Source organism: Epinephelus fuscoguttatus, linkage group LG2 (assembly GCF_011397635.1).
Source record: "Epinephelus fuscoguttatus linkage group LG2, E.fuscoguttatus.final_Chr_v1".
Taxonomy (NCBI): Eukaryota; Metazoa; Chordata; class Actinopteri; order Perciformes; family Serranidae; genus Epinephelus; species Epinephelus fuscoguttatus.
Genome location: NC_064753.1, coordinates 10,466,926 through 10,487,777, shown reverse-complemented (window position 1 = coordinate 10,487,777; position 20,852 = coordinate 10,466,926). Strand labels below are relative to the sequence as shown.

The 20,852-nt window shown below is 39.6% G+C and overlaps 1 protein-coding gene across 2 annotated transcripts in view; it reads right to left on the bottom strand.

The window, feature by feature from the left end:
• The window catches only part of cdh8 (cadherin 8), a 119,043-nt gene that overhangs the window by 20,496 nt on the left and 77,695 nt on the right, over positions 1-20,852 (bottom strand). For both annotated transcript variants that reach the window (XM_049604441.1, XM_049604451.1), the window contains exons 5-7: positions 14,954-15,121; positions 14,501-14,688; positions 5,798-6,045 (exon numbers count right to left, since the gene is read on the bottom strand). In XM_049604441.1, the coding sequence (XP_049460398.1) occupies positions 5,798-6,045; positions 14,501-14,688; positions 14,954-15,121 (604 nt within the window). The remainder of the gene's footprint in view (positions 1-5,797; positions 6,046-14,500; positions 14,689-14,953; positions 15,122-20,852) is intronic.

Genomic DNA, 20,852 nt, shown 5'->3' with positions numbered 1-20,852 from the left:
TCATTTACTGAATCAGAATGGTTCATAAGAAATGTCTACAGCTGTTTCATGAAGTGCTCTCAAACTGAAGGTTTGGATCCACCTGTGTTTTTGTAATGACCAACTGTCCCACTGTCCTCCTAGGTTAAAAGTGTGTTCCAGTTGATCCTATTTAGCATAAGTAAACACCCCATGGATCTCCATAAGATAAGATACACATAAGATATTGATCTCACAATTGAGAAATTGTGAAAAAGATCATGAGACTACGGGGCCATGTGCACACACAAACTGAAGAAGAAGAAGAAGAAGAAAAGAGGGTTTGAAAAAATTAAGTAAGGAATGCTCAAATGAAAGTCTTACGCAGCTGGAGCACCCTAAAACCCCCTAAAAGAAACTGTAATGGTACCCCCAGAATGCTGCACTTGGGCGGCACGGTGGTGTGGTGGTTAGCACTCTCGCCTCACAACCGGTTGCCGGTTCAATCCCGGGTGTGGGAGCCCTTCTGTGTGGAGTTTGCATGTTCTCCCCGTGTCAGCGTGGGTTCTCTCTGGGCACTCCGGCTTCCTCCCACAGTCCAAAGACATGCAGATTGGGGACTAGGTTAACTGATAACTCTAAATTGTCCGTAGGTGTGAATGTGAGCGTGAATGGTTGTTTGTCTCTATGTGTCAGCCCTGCGATAGTCTGGCGACCTGTCCAGGGTGTACCCTGCCTCTCGCCCGATGTCAGCTGGGATAGGCTTCAGCCCCCCCGCGACCCTCAAGAGGATGAAGCGGTTAGAAGATGAATGAATGCTGCACTTTTTGTCCCATGTGTTATTTTCTAGCATGCTCAGTTACTAATTATTATAAGGCTTGGCTCCCACTGACAAAACTGATGCGTATTTAAGTATCAGTGTAGTGTTTAAAATACCTTTATGTTGTTTGTAAAGTTGTATAAATAATTATAATATAACAATTTAAATCATAAAAAAATATTGTAATTTAAATCTTATAATTTTATTAGATGTTAGAACTGAGGAAAAAAGCAATTACCAATTATTTTTGCACAAACATTTGAGCAAAAAATATGTGTAAGTGTGTTTTTGAGTGCGCATAAGTTACAAATCCCAAATAAGAGGACATTGGTGAAAGTCAAACTCTTCTGAGGAACAGTTGGTGAAAGATGCTCTATATTTGTCGATTAGCAGGACAATAAATAAATAAATAAATAATATTTATTTGGACAGCTGATTCTTCATTGAAGTCATTTTTCAATTAAAAACTCAAACAATTCTCTGGGTTTGTCTTCTCCAGTGTGAGGATTTGCTGCTTTTCTCTATTTAATATCACTGCAAACTGAACATGTTGAAGCTTTGGACTGCTGGTCGGACAACACAAGACATTTGAAGATGCCACCTCCAAATGTTTTTCACAGTTTTCTGTTCTTTTATAGACCAAATTATCAATCGTGTAATCAGGAGTAATCATAACAATAAAGCTATTTTTTAATTGCAGCCCTGTATGCAAAGCGAACAAAGTTTCACAGTCTAATTATTTGGCTTATTGTCTATCGAGGCTTTGTCCAGATTTTCTATTATTTAGAACATCCTTCTGATCATGTAAGAGGCATTATTGAGGCTACAGCCTTCTGTTAGCCAGTATATCTGGAAGGATTAAAATCTTCCAGACTGTAATCATTTTATCAGCCCAAAGCTCAGAGTTACAGGCTAATACAAATGCAAAGTAAAATCAAATGTCTTCAGTAAGAGTGATGCATCATATTAAGCCCTCTCTCTCAATAGCTTGCTTCATCTCATCCCCCACAAAGAAAACACTTGACATCTGTGATAGATCACGCTCGTTTTGAAACATTTGCAAGGGGGTTAAAAATGTACGTTTGGTGTTGAAAGAAAATCACATGTTGAGGCAAAACAGTTTGTTGTGACAAAATGCAAACTGGCAAGAAAATGCCTGGTTGTGTGTGTAATCTTTGAGAAGCTATTTCCCCCCAGCTGATCAGTGGCTTTACAGGAGTTGGCAGATGATTAATGCAGCATTCTATTAGCCACTTATAAACTTCCTCGTCTTTGTCTTGGAGAATAAAATGGAAAGTTTGAGAATGAGCTGTATTAAAAAATCTAACAGTTCTTTTCAAAAGGCTCTATTCTGTCTCTTTGACTGCAGTGAAGTTTTGTGAGGCCTGACAGTCACACAAAGCCCTTGAGCAACAATCCGCTGTGAAAATAACAACTTCTCCACAAAATTGTAAAATTGGTCATTATAAGCATAATGAATACTGTAAGTGAATGGCTTCAAGGCAAATAAGAAAGACAGAAAGAGAGCAATAGACCTGGTGCATATAGGTGGCAGCCTATGACTTAATTCACTGATGCTCTAAAGATTTAAGTTGGAGGACAGGATGTTGATATCTAGACTCATTGCAGCAAATGTGTGAAGAGATCATGTTAGCAGGGTGCTGGCATCTGCATCAACACTCATTCATTATTTAGTCACTTTGTCTTTCAGTAATGGTTCACTGGAGGTAGTGAACAAGAAAGTAGGCAAACATAATTATTAATACGGCGGATAATTCAGAGGAAAATGCTTCTTTGAGATTGTTAAATATAATATACACTGAACTTAGAATAAAATAGAATAAAAAAAACTATCTGCAATGCTTGCTGCATCCTTGTCTGTTTCTTTCAGCATTTTTCGTTATTTAGCCTGAGTAAAGTGCAAAAGCAATGCATTTCAAGTAGGGCTATGAAATTAATCGAAATATTATCAAAATTGCAGCCTGGCTTAGTGTGATACTCACATCGCAGGATCTGCAATTTTTCTTTTACTTTTAATTTCTTTAGGTAAAATATGTTTCAACCTACCATTATAAATCAAACACTGTGGTACCGCAGAGGGACCCCAACGTACAAATCATATTTGAGACATTAGGGAGTGTGATTATACAGACCCCAGCAAAAATCACATCATCATCATTTTTATGTTTTTTTTTATTTTTATTTCAGTGAAAAAAATGCAAAAATATACCAATTTCTATTAAACCTGTGTCTTGTGTCGCAATTGCAATATCTGTCAAAATAATTTCAACACTTGGACATTGGGACTTTGTTATGGTCTTGTTTGAAGACGCTGGGACCAATTAGGTGTGACAGACGTCCCATGGACAAAAAGATGTTCCTAGCTTGGAATATTGATCAGGGAAAATTCACGCAGAGTTTCTAAATGAACAAATCATAAGTCCAGGATTATTTGTAGTTTAGTTTTTCCACAACGTTTATGTGAACAGTTTTAAACTTGATCACACACCTGTGACTTTTAAGAAAAACCCATCGTCCCCATATGAGGACGTATTTTATTTTATTGTTTTTTCCAAAACAAACGAATGTTTAGTTATTTTATAGTTTTAAATACAATAGCTAGGAGACATTGCAAATGCATAACCAAACAGAAGCTGAGGTCTCAGGAGGATATATTTAGAATTGGACTGTTGGTTGTACAAAACAAGACATTATAAGATCGATGCCGTAGGTCCTATTGTTTAATATGGTACATGTGGCTTCATCGTAGCTTTAAGACTGAGTCAGATACAGCAGGTTTTATTTGCTGTTTATTTCTCTCTATTCATTTCTCACCTTCAGCTTCACCTGTCACACCTGGTACTTCCGCACATTTTTTTTCACCAGACATTTGGCCATTGCCTTTCTTCTCCTTTCACTTTCATTTTCTCTTTGTACCCTGGCTGCACCTCACACATTTACATTAGCTTCACTTGTATGTTCTGCACATAGATGCCCATCTGACCCCCGCTGTCAGATGGACTGCACCATTCCGCAATATCTGCCGTGGTGGCACCCTGAAATGTGTCGTAATGATAATATCTACATTTCTATATCTACATTTGTTTATCATGTAAATACCTATGCCTTGTATTGTCAGGGATATAACTCAGTGAGTAAAATTTAGTACTTTAAGTACTTGATACAATGTAAGAGTTAACCATAGATCTTGTCATGGGCCCCCCCTTGGCCTTGGGCCAAGATCACCTGTATCCTTTGACCCCCACCCCTGATGGCAGACCTAATCTGCACTGCACACATATGGTGCTTACTGTTGATGACGCTCTCTTGACTCACAGTGGTGGGTGGCAGCAGCCAAAAAGCGTAATGCCCACCCTTAGATTGCTCTCAGGTTAAAAACTGTTGGCTCTGTCAGCGCTGTTGCTGTTAAGAGTTCAAAATTGGCACCAACCACCAGCCAAATGCTGGTAAAATATATAAGTAGCTGCTAGATTTGCTTCACTTGCCAGGCAGTAATCTGTTGAGTGGCTGTTAGATCTTGGAATTCACCAGCCACAGTGGCAAGTAGACAGAAAGTTAATTTCCAACCATGGTTAATATGCACTGTTCACACTGTTAGCACCATCAGCTGCCAGCCTCCAGATCTGCCACCTCCATGTTGAGACCCATGTTCAGGCAACCCCAACTCAGGTTCTGAATCACTTTCCAAATGTTGCATACAGCTACTTTAAATCTAATGATACACTGGACATTTAAACACGTAAAGGTGCAGTGTGTAGGATTTAAGGGCATCTGGTGGAAATGGAATATGTTATTCATAACTATGCTTTCATTAGTTCAAAATTCCCTGAAAATAACACATGCTGTGCATGCTTAGAGTCATTTATATCTATATAGAGCAGGTCATCTTCCATTTAGCCCAGAACAGACAAATCAAACACCAGCTCTAGATAGAGCCATTTACATCTTTGCATCGGCCACTACAGTTGTCCTACATGCTTGGAAGTTTCAGTTCCGCAACATATCCTACACACTCGTCATTTAAGATGTAAAGAAAAGTAAATAAAGACCAAAAGACTATTCATGCATTTAGAGCAGAGTTAATTAAATAATTAGTCAATTGGCATCTATTTCGACAATTGATAAATCATTTAGTTTTTTACTTTTCCATTTGCCAGTTTAATAAACTTGTTTTTCTATCTCCCTCTAACTAACACAGACTTGCTCAACAAACATAGGAGCACCATGACATGAAATAAGGACAGAGAGAAGCAAAATATGTCACTACACATGAAATATACTTCTCCTTTTACCAGGGGAGGGACATCATCCAACCTCAGGGTTCAATTCCTCCTGGCAATCTCATCACTAAACATGAGGATGCCACCAGGAAAGAAAAAAAAGAGAAAAGGTAGAATGAACGGGCCCTGCTCTGTAGCCCCAGCCAATCTATGAAACCCAGTCTGCTCTCTGCTCGCCATGCAATTACACACAACCTGTTGACTGTTGTCCCGGGAATGCGGTCAGCAAGTCGCTGGAGAATTAATGAAATGCCAAGATGGAGGGAGAGAAATTGCCTGTATAACCTATCCTCAAGGTGCCCTTGTGGTATTTCCAAGAATAAGTCACACAAGAGGAGAATATAGCGAGGCTGGCCACACATTGAAAGTTAAAGTTGTGCTGCCTTCAACTCATAATCGACTTTTTTTTGTACATCTGTGGAAATGAGAGCAATCATTGGGTTGCTTCCTCACTGCCAAAGACACTTCTATAGTTTCCAAAGGTCACAGGCATGAAGAGATTTAATTGCATGCCTCTGTGTCAACTCTTTCATTAAAACAACTCATTATAGTCTGAAAAGACTCATGGTTAACCTATAGTCTCCATCACTTTTTGAAATTAATCTGAAGAGCTTTTTTCTTTTCTCAAGTTTTGCCAGTGTATCTCTCTGATCAGTCAATAGCATAATGGTTATGCAGTAAAGGTTGAGCTCACTGTAAACGGCACCCACTCTCTTACCTGACAAGGCTCCCAGTGGAGTCTGGATCCCTGGCGGTGACTGTCCCTATGACTGTGTTGATAGGGGCGTTCTCATTCACTTCTAGTAAGTACACTGGTTTGAAGAAAACAGGAGGTTCATCAGCGTCTTCCACCACAATCTTTACTGTGGCTGTGTCCTTGAAGGGCCCACCACTGCTGGGCTCAGAGCGGATGTTGGTGGCTTCAACTTTCAAGGTGTAGGCTCTCTTGCTCTCGTAGTCTATAGGCTGTAGGGGGGACAAACAGACCATCCGTTTAGGAACTGAACTGCTAAAACTGACCATTTAAGAAAATCTTAAATTAGGGGTTCTCAAAATTTTGATGACTGAATGCCTTTTTAGGGAGCCAGAATATAATTAATTTTATGACATAGTAAGACTTTCCATATGTATTACAATCCATTCATTCATTTATGAACCATAACTGCTTATCCTGTTGGGGGTTGCAGGGGGCTGGAGCTTATCCAGCAGACATTGGGTGAGAGGTGGGGTACACCCTGGATAGGTGGCAAGACTATAAAAAGCCTGACACATAGAGACAGACAACCATTCACACTCACATTCACACCTACGGGCGAGTCACCAATTAACCTGCATTCGCACCAGGAGCCCTCTTGCTGTGAGGTGACAATGCTAACCACTTCACCACTATACCACCTCTATCACAATCAATGGTGAAATATCATATTCTGAGATTGTATTTTAATTTTCCATGTTTTATGACATTCGCGAGTAATGAAACAGAAACAGTGTTTGACATTGAATGTACCTACACACAGCAGTCGAGCAACAGCTTCTACTGGGGTGTGGCAACACGACTTACACAAACCACACGTAGAACTACAGCATGACATAATACGAGAACCAGATGCAATAATAACTGCAATTTGTTCAGTTTATTTATGATTATGATTACATTTGTTAATTATTATTTCGGACAGCGATCAGTGGGTGTATTTGTAGTATAGCTAAATTGTTTTCTTTCATTCTTTTTTTTATATTAATAATTAAATTGTACATTCCCTTCTACTTCACTACATTTTAGGAATGGAGAAAATAATGCACAAATACTCACTATACGCACTACATTTTTATGTTTATGTTAATAAATCAAAGGGCACTCCATAAATTTTACTCAGAAAACTCAAGTTCCAACACTCACTGGGATCCAATGTTTCTGGAGCTTGACTCATACTTAGGACTATAAGTATGTAATTACAATGTGAAGTTTTGCTGCTTAGATTTTGATCTTTTCTTTTTTTTTTTTTTTAAATGTGTCTTTTGAGCCCTGTTATTTTCTGAAAATGCAATTCTTGGCTGGCATACCACTTTAAACTACCCAACAATTTAAAACAGTTTATCTCCATATCAACCACCTACATCATTACAAACAATACAACAATCTAATAAAGGGCCATTCTGCATAATGAGTACATTTGTGTTTGATACTTGAGGTATATGTTCAAAGAAAAAACAAATACTCTCCTACTTTATTTTAAACAATTGCAGATCCTAAAAGACACTTATGCAGACAGCAGTGCATGCTGCTACCCCATCCCTGAGCTGTGAGTGCAGTGAGCATCCATACTGTCAAGTATTTCCCCGTTTTTCTACTAAAAGAATCATGCCATCATAATCGTTGAAAACAAGTTGTAACAACATAACCATTACACACCGACACAGGGGGCTTTAATCCTGAGAGATAAAGTTTTTGAGTGACTGTGATAATGTCCATGGTTTTCGTCTATCACAGCAAACAGAATTTATTTGATCATCATTTTGATTTAAATCAAAGCGGCACAATAATTGTAAATTTCAGAGTTGCACAACCTGAAAATATTTCCCGAACCTTTATCGGCATGAAAGAACACAAATCTTCCTGTTAATGCTCTCAGTGACAGCTGATTATTACAGCTTTCATACTGCTTTCACAACCAGCTCACATAAAATAAATGAGAGCAGGTGCTCATTCAAGACTATCAACAAAAGGTGTAATTTCCCAAAGAGAAATAAAAACATTTTGTACAGGACATGTCATTGTGTGACTGACATATCTGTTTAATCGCTATTTTCAATTGCTATGCAGTATTTCCTTTACAGATGGCTCATCATTAATATTTAAAAGAGAGAGGAGAGTCACAATTTTAGTCTCTTGGCATTTCCGAGGACACCCCAGACTGTCACAATTTCATTCTGAATCACCTCTGGTCGCTCTCATACTACGAGAATAATGGGATCAAGTCACTTCCACGCTCCATAACCGGGATTTATAGGGAAATCAAAACTGGGCCTTGCCGCTTGAGGGGATAGGAGCTGGCTTGGGGAGAGAGGTGGAATAAGAGGAGGAAGATGAACAAAACGAGAAATGTATTCAGTTAGAAAAAGAGAAAGAGAGCAAGAGGAAATGTCTCTGAGGTCAGGCAGGGCCTGTGCTGAGAGCTCTGAGGGTAGAGGGGGCAGGTGGATGGAGGGGTGTCTGGGGGTCCAGCTGTGAGACAGTAGCAGCAGCCAGGGGGCCGGGGGAGGCGACCCAGGGCTTTGACTGCCATGCTCTTACATTCTTGGCTTCGGGGCACTAGTAGACAGACCAAGCCCCTGAAGCCTCTCCAAGCCCCTCTCCTCCATGGTCGCAGAAGCTATTTGGAACACTTTCATTATTAACCTTCCCTTCTCCTCCTTACTTCTGACACACAACCCCCCACCCCCCATCCGTTCCTTCCTTTTCTCTCTCTGATCCTGCCATCTGTGCTGAGAAAGTACATAGTGTGGCTGGACCTCGAGCCAATGGATTACACTTAAATTCAGAGGGTAGTGGGGAGTAAGAGCCTGTACGAGACTGTGGCTGTGCAGTCAAAATGATTATATGGAAATTGAGAGGGGGAAACGACCCAAGTTTTAATATGAATTATTATTTAAAAGTCATTTACTGGTAGGCTTAAAATATTGGTTTACTGTAATGTGATGTTTTTGTTTTGTTTTTTTTTGTTTGTAATGTCATTTTGTAATTCTAGCCATTCCATTGGAACCAGCACTGGGCACGGGATACTGGAAATTGCACAAAATTCAAGCGATCTGTTCTCAAAATTAAAGCCGCATCATCTCAGGTAATTTATGAAATAATACATCACATGGCATTCTGAAGCTGCATTTTTTTTGCTACTCGGGGGGCCAGTCCAGTTGCCAGAGGGAAATTTTTTAATTGCATGTTTCTGAAAACAATGAATATGTTACATTTGTGTGTGCAATATGCATCATATTGACTTTTCAAAAGTGACAGTACATAAGCTGATACTGTCATCAGAAGATGGAGGGGAGAGATGCCCTCCAAGCTGCAGACAATTACAGACCACTGTTCCACACCAACAAACAACAAAACCACTTGTGATTTAGCAAGTCATTGCTGCGTTTCCAGGGGCATTTTTGCCATCAAACATGGGTGTTTTTTTTATGACTCGTAGCTGTGTTTCCACCAAAGAGAGTGCCATAAAAAGTGATTGTGTTTGTTACCAAAATGTTGCTGCATTTCCTGACGAGAAACTGCTGAGAAAAGTGAAGATAATCCTGGTTTCTTGCCGAGATAGTACCATGGAAACTGGTTGTTTTTTACCCTAAACATGCCATGAAAACAGGTGTTTTTTACCAAGACATTTCTGGTTTCTTGCCGAGATAGTGCCACAAAAAAATGTTTGTTTTTTGCAAAGACATTCACAGACCTAACCACATGTTAACCACAGCACTATTGAAATGTAACGTTTCAACGAATCTGCTGCATAGTAACGTACAAATGTATCCTATCCGTGCTTTGCAACAATGTACAATGCCAACTTTTTTTTCTGGCAATTAGGTTGCAGGGACAATGGAAAAACATTGAAATACAACATTGAAATACATTAAGTTGTTATTGAGAATGTCTTGGCAAACATTTGCCTATGCATTCAGCCAACACAGAGCAACATTGGCATCCGTTTAAAGTCGTGCTGAGGCCACCAAGTCCAGCACTCACACGCCTGTTTTTGGTTTTGTTTTCTACCAGCTCCTCTTGAGCTACTACATTAAAGGGTGTGGGCTGTAAAAATGAGCTCAGAATGCTAAATCCCTGTGGGTTGGTCAATATATGCGGCCATCACATCACACATGGTATGTTGATAAGTTAATATCATAACATTGATAAATGCAGCTTTAAGACTGTGTATTTTTAGTGAGCTGGTTTTCACATTTACGTAAGTAATTTAACAAACGACTCCACATTAAATTCCAGGAACACTGGCCTCTCTCTTATCAAACTATGTCATTATTATTCCCTCTTGACAGCATGTAGAAACAACTCATTATATTTGTTTCCAGTGTCCTAATAGAGAGGGGAAAGGGGAGAGGGGGGACTCTCACTGCTGCTGGCATATTTAATTACACCAAATCTACTTGTACGGTTTAAGGAAAACACAGCAGTAAACAGCCTCTCTGATTAGCCTAGTTAAGTTTGATTAATTATTTCCAATATCAATTACAAAATAAAAAAAAAAGCTGCTCTTTTAAAAACTGTCTGATAGCCTACCCATGGAATCTCAATACAAGTCATATTTCGACCCTTTCAAATTATTAATTCAATAATCACACACAGCGCTTTGAATGAGTAATCCAGGGAGAGCCACTTTGATTTTTATTAGTATGCATAGTGGTACTGTTGCACAGCTACTGTTGACTATTAAGAGATTCGTGAGTGCAAAAGGAAAACAGAGCCACGTACCAGATAGTTTGGAGTCAAGGTAGCCAGTTTAGGGTGTCCAGGTAGACATGGCTAAACTGAATGAGGCTAAATTTCTAAGTGGAGGGACGGCAGACTTACACTAAGCAACAAAGAGACTTTCTAGTTTCTCCTGTGTTAACAACCACTCACCGTCGTGTCCCAGCCCAAACCCCACTGTGTCCTTTTTCGGTCTCTCTCAAGCGTTAGCATCAAATCAGTATGTACACACAGGCCATTTAGAGACTTCAAAGTTCAGCGTTGGCTGCAGGGGTGAAAGCTCAGCATCCCACTAACATCCCTCGACAGGCCTGGGGGCTGGCAGATAAAAAGCTTAAAACCCAAACAGCAAAGAATCTCTCGCCTGGTTTGTGCCTCTCCAGCCTCAGTTAGATCAATATGTTTTAACCTTGCCGCAAAGGATCTGTAATAATTTGAATTCTACGTTAGATGGCAGTTTATAGACTCATACAGCTGTTGACGGGGACAGGGTGTGTCGGGGAAAGAGTTACACTGAATCTTTTCTTGTGTCACCCTGGTTGGAGGATAACACTGGTGAGGGTACAGAACAAAGAGCAAAACTGCTTTCTTTTAACTCATCTCAACTTGAGACGCTGCCGTCTGGAGGGATGCAGAAACACTAAGTGTGCAAACGCCTTGCTACTTTTCCCAACACATTATCATCTATCTTGCTTCAGTGATGTAGGCAACCAACTCAAGGCCGCAGAAAGAAAGCCGAGCAGACGAGGGAAGTGCGAGGCTCTCTCCACGGGACATGGAAGTGGAGGTTGCCTAAAAGACTAACACATTTGACATTTGCTTTGTCAACAGTTAGAGATTTTATGACTTTGTGTCGAGTTTGTTCTCCAGCACTGATGTTTTCTTTAGTGGCAGTGAATTGTAGTCCCGGCAGATCGCCTTAGCTCTTATACATTCCACCTCCCACACAGTTCATTGTTCACACTTTGACAAAGTCACACCACATGTCCTTGGGGTAATGTCATTTTACATCACAACACAATGGCATTCCACATTTGAGTGATGTATAGCTTTTCTCTCCCGACACTGAACCAACCATGACTCAAGACTTAAGAACGCCCATCCATCAATCACATGTATGATTCAATATATGCAAACATCTTCGACCGAGCAGTGCATATATAGACTTAGAATATAGAATGCATACATGTATAAATAGCTTTGGTACCTTTGATACCATGTGTTCAAACCTTGGTTTGATTTTCCATAGATGTCCTTGAGATACAACTGTGTCTGAACTTGCTTGTGGGTCACAGTGTTATTAATATGCATTGCAGTTTTTCAAATGTAAATTCCAAACACTTCCGTATTGAGAAAAATATGTGGTTGGGTGCTTTAAATGTCTACAGGCAAATGATGGTATGCAGGCTCAAACCTTCACAGCTTTTATCCTGGAGGAAATATTCACACTACATTTGTACCACATATCTAGAAACTCTCACACTGTGTGAAAATCACACAATCGCAGTGTCTATACACAGATGTGTTTGCCTCTAGGTTAAAGATTCAGGTTTTGTGACAGGAATGTCACTAGTTTGCTTTCCTCAGGTCCACACACATGGGGATATCATGATATTTAATGAGCACTGTTGGAGGAAGCCTGGGGCCTAAGATTTTCATTGCCAATGACTACTCCTCTGTAATTGTTCCACATATGATAAGAATAAAGAATTTGAACAAAAATGAACAAAAACTTGAACTTGAACAAATTTAATGAGCATTGTCTTGTCTTCGCTCAACAACTGCTAATGTTCCCTTAAGCAAGGCAATTAACCAGCAACTGCTTCACCGAAGCTGCTCTGGGGCCAGCGGAAGAGGACGGCAGCTCTCACATGTGGATTGGTTGGCATCACAAAGAACTACAACTGCAACTTTAGATTCAGTCCATCTGCTCTCATGGTGATGGTAATGCAGGAGTCGCAAGCAAATTTAACCAAAGTTGGAACAAGGGCTGAACCAATTTACAATATGTAAGAGGCTGCTTTGAGCTAAGACAGCTACAGCTATAGCTCCAGGCAAGACTGTAATGTGAAAATGAGATAATCTTGTCTGAAAAAGCAATTCAGATGTCGAATTTATTGGTACTATTTTTTGGGGATTTTTTTTTCTTTTAATGGAAGAAAAAAAAGTAAAATGTTCCTTTAGCCCCCAAGACACTCACTGTGCAGGGCCCAGCGTCTTAATATTTAATGGTATACTTTCAAGTGAAGCCGTCTTTCAAAAACTAATGCAGAGAATTTCACTAGAGGTGGTACAGAGGAGGAGGAGCCATCTGGCCTCATGTTAGTTCACCATTTAGAATTTAAACAGACATGTTTTATACGGTTTTATGTCTTTAAGAAATTAGCTGTAGCAGGTTGATGTAGGGACATAATGATCAGTGAAGATCTGGAGCTAGCCCTGATATCTGGGGTCATGCACTGATTAATAATTATTGCAATATAAATCCCTGCTATATAACTAAATAAATTATTATTAATATTAATATTATTGAAATAACTGAATGCAATGCAGGACAACTAATCTGCCACAAATTCTTCATTTAGAAAGTTTATAATGTTTATTATCTTAGATTTCAGAGAGGTGTTATTCTAACTATATGTGTATTAGTGAGGTCATAGTTAGTGGTGGTGTTATACTGGAATGTGTTCCTAATATTCTTCCCCCTCAAAATGGGGTGGGCAAAACATGCAAAACACCTGACTAAACACTTCATCCAGTTTAAAACAAACATTTCAGCCACGTTGTGTTTACCTTATAAATGAAAGATTATACTTGAGGGTCAAGGCAGGTCTGTTATGTTGTTCAGCTTTCTGGGACATTTTAATGTCCAGTACTTGTTTTCTTATTTTAATTAGTCTGCACATTCATGTAAACACTTAATGCATGTACACACAAAAAGTGCTGTCAACTGAAATACCATGGTGAAGTCACCAATTTGTGTAAACACTTCTACAACTTAGTTCTGAGTAAACCTAGCTGTCACAGTTGTGTGTACTTTATTTACGTCATTGTTGCGGCACTGTCACCAAGCAGAGATGCCTGCCAAGTTTTAGTTCACTGCTCGAGACCAACAATTTACTTGAATTATTGTCTTCGTCCCGGTATACAAGCACTGGAGGGGAGTCGATTTATTGACTGAAGTCAAAGTCCGACTCTGCTATGATAGGTGGCGATATGCCCCCTTTCAGCTTGTCAGTATTGCACCTTTTTCCCATTGACCTATTACGTCACAGACAGAACAATCAACAAACAATTTAGCTAACTGGTACCATGGTAGACAACTTCACAGCTCTGTAGATTTTATAAATGCTCTATGCTTTACGTCTTTTTCTGCTCTTCCTCCGTCACGCATTTAATGCTATTCGACTTCCAGGTCAAAGCCAGGGGCGGAAACTGTGGAGCATGCGCAGAGCACTTGGGCCAGTTTGGGTCCAACTGATTGTATACATGCAGGAGTAATTTGACTCCCAGTCGCATTAGCTGGGTGTGTCAGTCCAACTTTGAGAAATTCAATTTGGTACGATTTCAGTCAGACCAACATGTTAATGTATCTTTTAAAAGTCTGGTTTTAGTCTGAAAAACACAATAAACTGATTTTCTCTGATGTCATGTAAATGTACTAACTGACAAGGGCTGAGCCAAAAGTCTGTCCAGGGGAGAGAAGTGACTCTGTTTTCCGTGTCCATCACTCTTGTCTCTGACCATTTCATTTAAAACACCTGGGTTCCTATGGGTTAGGTTAAGTACAAAAAAATACCACACGTTAAACAGTCAAGGTAAAGTTTGCTGAAAGTACTGTGGTATTACACAGTCCATGGCCCTGTTGGTCATGGTCACTGAGTCACAGAGACAGAGAGAGAACTAGGAGTTGCCATTACCAGCCCAATTTCAAGGTCTTACCTTTTTCAGTCGAAGAATCCCTTCTTGTGTCTGCGCGTCCGTAATAATCTCAAACATGCCTTGGTCATCTCCCTCGATGATGCTATATGTTGACTTGGCATTCTCACCGATGTCTCTGTCATTTGCTTTCACCTTGCCGCCCATTTTTCCTATCGGTAGGTCTTCAGGGATCACGAATTCATAAAGACCTAGGGAAGACCAGACATAGCTCTTTGGTTTCGAGAAATGTTGATTATATTAAACAAAATTACCGAAGTATATTACAGCACTGCATCATAATTAGACTTTACTGCAGATAGAATTAGTTTCTGAGGAGCCAGTTTGATGAAATTTACAAAATAAAATTTATTTTTCCCAATTATGACCAATCAGTGATATACTCATTTAGAGCAGCAGTAATTTCTTTCTGCTCTTAATTCGATTTGGGATGTTTAAGGTCATGAAGTTACGTACTTTTAGAGAACTTTGGCGGATTGTCGTTGATATCCGTTAGCGTGACGGTGACAGTCGTTGTTCCAGACAAGCCTCCCATGTGACCTCCCATGTCCTTAGCCTGAATGACCACCAGGTACTCCTCTCTCATCTCCCGATCCATCCCATGGAGAGCGATTTTTATGGTCGCTGAAGGTGGAAACAGTTCATTACACATTAATGCAATTATAAACATGACTGATATACTGTGCACATCATTTTAATGATGCTCATGCAAGTATGCACAATCGCCCACAAGAAAGGCATACTGTAACCTTCACGTCCTCCATGGCCTACCTGGTTTGTAACATACATTATTTGAGACCATGACTTTACAATACAAGGACTCCATACAAAGCAAAGGTAAAAGAAAAATCCCAGCAGGTTTATTCACAGTCTGTGTGAGCATGGCAAGGTGGTCATGACTGAGCCAGTCCCCGCACCGAGAATCAGCTGTGTTTATTTTCAAATGTGTTGTTCCGCCGTCTGCAGTCATTTGTATTCTGATTGAGTGTGAATTATGCTGTCTGTCTTGTATAATCTTGAATATTGTATGCAGAATGGACCTTATTGACTCTGCCACGGCGCTGAATATAAAAAGGGCTCAGCACCGGCATATACGGATAATCCACTCAGGAAACAGAGGCCCGCAGGATCATCAAATGAATATAAAACCCCTCATAAAAGCCAGGCTTTGGCATGACACCCTGCCTTGGTCCTGAGCTGCCTCAGACAATGAGAATATGCTTGGCTATGATGAAAAACGTGGGAGGGGTTGGGATGTTGTCTGTGCCTGCATTTTCAATTCTTGTGATAGATTTTCCTTGGAGATTTAGCACAATTTCAGGGTCAGTTTTGCTTTTGGAGGTCACACACAACACTGATGATCTAGACAACTACAGAATGTGAAGGAGAAGAGTCGGATATTTTAAACAAAATAGCTACCTCACCTCATCAGCAAGACTACAGTGGAGGAGGGAGCAACAGCCTTGTTTAGATAATTTAATAGATAGGTATGCTACCATATAAAACAAGCTTTAAAAACAAACAAGCAAACAAACAAAAAAAAAAGAAACAGAAAAACACTGGGGTCATTGTTGTTTTACCACCATTCCCTTAGCCCTATAAATTATTAACATCTCCACAGTAGTGACTGAACAAGCAACATTCTTGACAAAAATGTGGTGTATTTGGACCAGTTGGTCATACTGTATTGTATAGACTGTCCTGTTCATTGTGATGTCTTGATTTGGTCTTGTTTTTTTTGTTGGCATTGGACATTGGATTTACTTCTTCATTGTTTGGTTCTCATTGTTACACAGAATATGTAGAAATAACAGTTATTATCTTTTTGTCTTTAAAATACATCTCTTTTACCTTCCTTCTGAACTTATTAGATCCCAATATGTGGAAAGGTATTCAAGTGGTGACCTCTTCAATTTGCCACAATTTTGGCTTGTACTGATTTTTCAGTTTTTAATGCTATATGGGGTATGCATGTACAAATATATATTCTTTGATTTGCCAAATAGTTATTCACTGAGAAAGAAATGCAAAGCATGTTATCCTTCCTAGAAATGCTACTTATGTTCTGAGCTAATTGGATGCCGGAGAGGTTTAATTTTGTGTCAGTCTCCTGTAACAGAAATATAGCTATTTGCGATTTAGGAGAGACCAATCAATGAATTCAACCATATTCTTAGGTCTTTTACACCCCAAACAGAACTAACACACCATTTTCTGCAATGATTCCAAAACATGGCATCAGTTCAAAATCAGGTTTTTTCAGGCAACTGTCACATTTCGGAAGAGTTTAATACCATCCATTTTATTCATTTAATATCACGGTGAGATAATCTTAAAGTGCCCGTCACTCAAAAACATGTTTTTCTTATGTTTAGGTCCCCTGAAATGTTCAACCTTGACTAAATTGACTTGTATCTGTGCAAAGTTTGTCAATAAAGAGGTGTTCTTTATATTCCTCTACTGAAGGTGGCGACGTCTGTGCACTTCCCTAAAAACTGAGCATCAAACGTACAGCGGGCAGCTAGATTAGGTACGTCATCAGTACAAAAGCAAATCATTGTCTGATACAAGAAACACATATTGTGGGGGGCGAGGTTTGGCAAAGGCATGACCTGTCTTTCTGGCTTTTTCTACCTCTGGTAGGCTTACTCTGATATTCTTACCCTAATCCTAAACAACCTCAGCCCTCATGCCTAAACCTAACCAATCCAACCAACAAAGGCAACAAGAACCTATTATTAGAGGGTGGGTCATGCCTTCGCCATCCTAGGGGAAAAAATTGGCTGATGGGGAAAAGACAACAAGACATCGGCAAAAAAAGTGAACCTGATTCGTCTGGTATTGTGACGGGACTCAGTATAGAAATCAGAGTTTGCATTAGTATAGTGAAAGTTTTGACAGCAATCATGGTAGAGTGTGCAGTTTTTGGATGTAAACCAGACCCTGGAGCTTTCTTCCTCTATCTACCAAAAACCTCTTAAAAGCAGAAATGATTGTATATATGGACAACAATTAACATGTGTCAGCCAGTTAAAAGCTAACAATCTAACAAACAAACAAAGATACAAAGATACTAATTGCACTTACTATTCTGATACGTCTACTCGTCGCCAATTTTGGTGCCCACAGAATTCTTATCTGAGTCGGGGTTTGACAGAGGTTCAAACATGTTTGACTGAATCTCTCCCATGTTCCCTCTAACACTAATGCTAGGCATGGTGATGCGCACTGCTCATTCATCAGTCAACCCACAGCAGGCAGCTGTAGGGTCGAGGACTTTCAGTGTGTTCTTTAGCTGATGGTCCTTTTTTTCTTTGTTTCTTTCTTTGTTTCTTTCTTTCTTTCTTTTCAGAGACTGTTCAATTACAAGATGCTCAATTTTTATACAAAAAATATTTTTGAATGTTATGTACATTTGTAGATGCTGGGTTGCCTGGGGCTAAATGTTTGAATCTGCACACTCCAGTTAAAGTTAACTGATTAGTCTGGTATCCTTACATGAAACAACCGTTTCTCAGTTAGAATCAAAAAAGCCAATGAGCGCCGCAGTGGGACTCAATTAGCCAATCAGTGCCACAGGTGGAACTAACACCAATGTCAGGCTGGTGTCAAGCAGGTAAGGCAAGTAATAACAACAATGGCGAGCGCTTTGGGTAAGATAGACGCTGCTATCGAGGCTGTTATAAAGCAACATGTCTTCTCAATATCGGCCAACATCTTTGTTCGTTTTTACTTCACTCCCCTTCGCTCTTTAAAAACCTGGCAAAACAGGTATGTTGGCATGCTTATGCATCAGCGTGGACTTTACATGATGTCAGGCAGAGTAAACACAATGTCAGACTGAAGATGGAAAGAGAGTGGAACTAGCTGACAGCTCTGTCTGATATTAGGTAAGACTCTGGAACTAGCAGCATGAAATTGTGAATGCAGCAATATAACATTCACATGACACTGAATCATTTTATTCAAAAGAATGAGTAAATTAATCTATTTGTTAACTTTTCTCAAAAGCCAATGAAGTGTTAAAAGGGTTCACACATTATAATAAACCATAAATAATATGAATATAAATAATAAATCATAATGATTTCATTCAACAGAGCACTGCAATAGTCAATGCAAAGGCCAAGTGCTCCACTTCACATGCAGTCCAGATAAGCTTAAGGTGCTCTTAAGGATAAAAATAAAACTGATGACAGAAAAAAACAGGCTTTTCAAGTGCTCTTAAACTGAAACATCACAAACAGTATGTAGTAATGTCTCACTTGTCCTTCTAAATATGCATGGGACACAAACAAAGAGACATCTGGAGGACACAGTGAGTGGACATACATTTGTCACAAGAGTCCAGTTGCCATTTTTTAAACCATGGACATGTGCAATTATGTAAAGGGATTTCACCTTATTGTAATATTTGCTTTACTTATAGGAATGATCAGCTCAGAGGTGTGTATGTGTGGTGTGCAAAAGCAACATTTTAACTTCACGTGCTGTATCATGTCACTGGTGTGAGGGTTAGAAATTAGCTTTGACTGGGATCAACAAGGTGGGCCCACCTCTCCTCTCGTCAAGCAAACAAATGAACCAATAATAACAAAAAGCAACACAAACAAGTGCATGGTACTCCCTCTTACACGCATACAAACACACACACACACTCACACACACACACACACACACACAAACATACTTCAGTCATCATGCTAGAAGCAACACTCTCATCTCTGTTGATCATCGTTAATTATTCAAATTAATTCCTAATCACTGAAAAGGGAGGATAGACAAACACTCATTTCCATAGATATTTGCCTCAACTTTTTTTTTTTCACCGACCATTAACCAAGTGATGAATTGGGGCATGATGTTTATTTATTTATTGAATGCTTTTCATTTCCAATGTGGCGTTGTAAGTGTCAAACACATTCTAATGGTTGTTTTCCCCTTACCTTTTATTTTTCATTAACATTCATTAAAACATCTGGCTCACTTGAATGAGCCATCTGCGTGTGCTCCGCAGTCACACAAAGCATGAATGCTAATCCTTAAATTGTCCGTTCAGTGCGTTTTCTAAAGCCACGTCCCGGCTTGCAGATGCTTGGAGACTGTGACGCCTATAGCCGTGAGGACGAGCCCGATTTCTACGAGTTGAACCGAGCGTTCGTCCTAATTATGTACATAAATTTCAAGACTCCCTTTCTTGAAGCTTGTTTATTGTGTGCTGTTTTCCAAATTGTGAGCAGTCGATTTCCATCTCATTTCTTATTAATGTAATTTCACCATTATTTAATCATATTGCTTACAGACACACATGTTAAAAAGTCAGCTGCAAAAGCAATTAAAGATCCAATCTGGAGTCTGTTTTGAGATAACTTTATGCATGATGACGCTGTTGAGGAGTTTGCCTCGTGAAAGGAAGAAGTAATTATTATTATTCCTTTGACTTCATAACGCAATAATGTTGCACAGCAAGCATATGAGTACTGCCCCATTTAGCATTTAGGACGACCAATCAGTTAATGGAAACGTGCAGCTCAGTGATGCCCATATGAATCTTATAATTTAGTAGTTTCATAATGAATTTCATGCAACCCATTGTTGAACCATACAGCACGTCACTGATGATCAGTTGACCGAGCTAACCAGGACGAACATAATAGAGAAGCCGTTGCATTTATCTTGATGTTCCACACTGATAGAGGCATACTTTTGTCCTCTCCCACCTGCACGCGTAGCTTATACTTCCTGTTGTGAAAGCCTAAGCGTGTCTTGTTCAGCAGGGCCAAGGTGATTTTATTATGCAGATTGCAATCATGTGTGAGTAATATTGTATGTATGTAACACTGTCCATTAGTGATGTCAGTAACAGTTGCCTGGCAAGCCTGACAAAGATCTGTGAGATCAAAATTATGACATTTATAAGAAGCTACACACACAGTATGCAGATCGTATTTCTGTTTCACTCCACATATCAGCTGCTTTTTTTCTCATTTACCCACTTATACATTTTGTCACTGATTTTCAATGTTTAATTTAAAGCTTTACACTCCACATTTCAGTTACAGCGCCCCCACTGATGCATATTTTTGCCCCAGCGTACTGTTCATGTTTTGAAAAGAAAGTGTGCAGCTGTAGAGAGAAGGTGTAGAGAAAGAGAGCGAGCCCGGGGAGCCTGAGTTAACAGCAGCCTCATGCAGCGATAATCTACAAGCATTTCAAAAAACAGATGGGCTGAGTTACCTGCAGTCCTGTTGTCATTACACAACTTTTTAAGCCATAACCAACATTGTCAGCTCTCTTTTAGCGTGCATTCGCTGATGTTGTCCCTCGCAGGCTTGCCGAAAAGAGGTTATGTAGA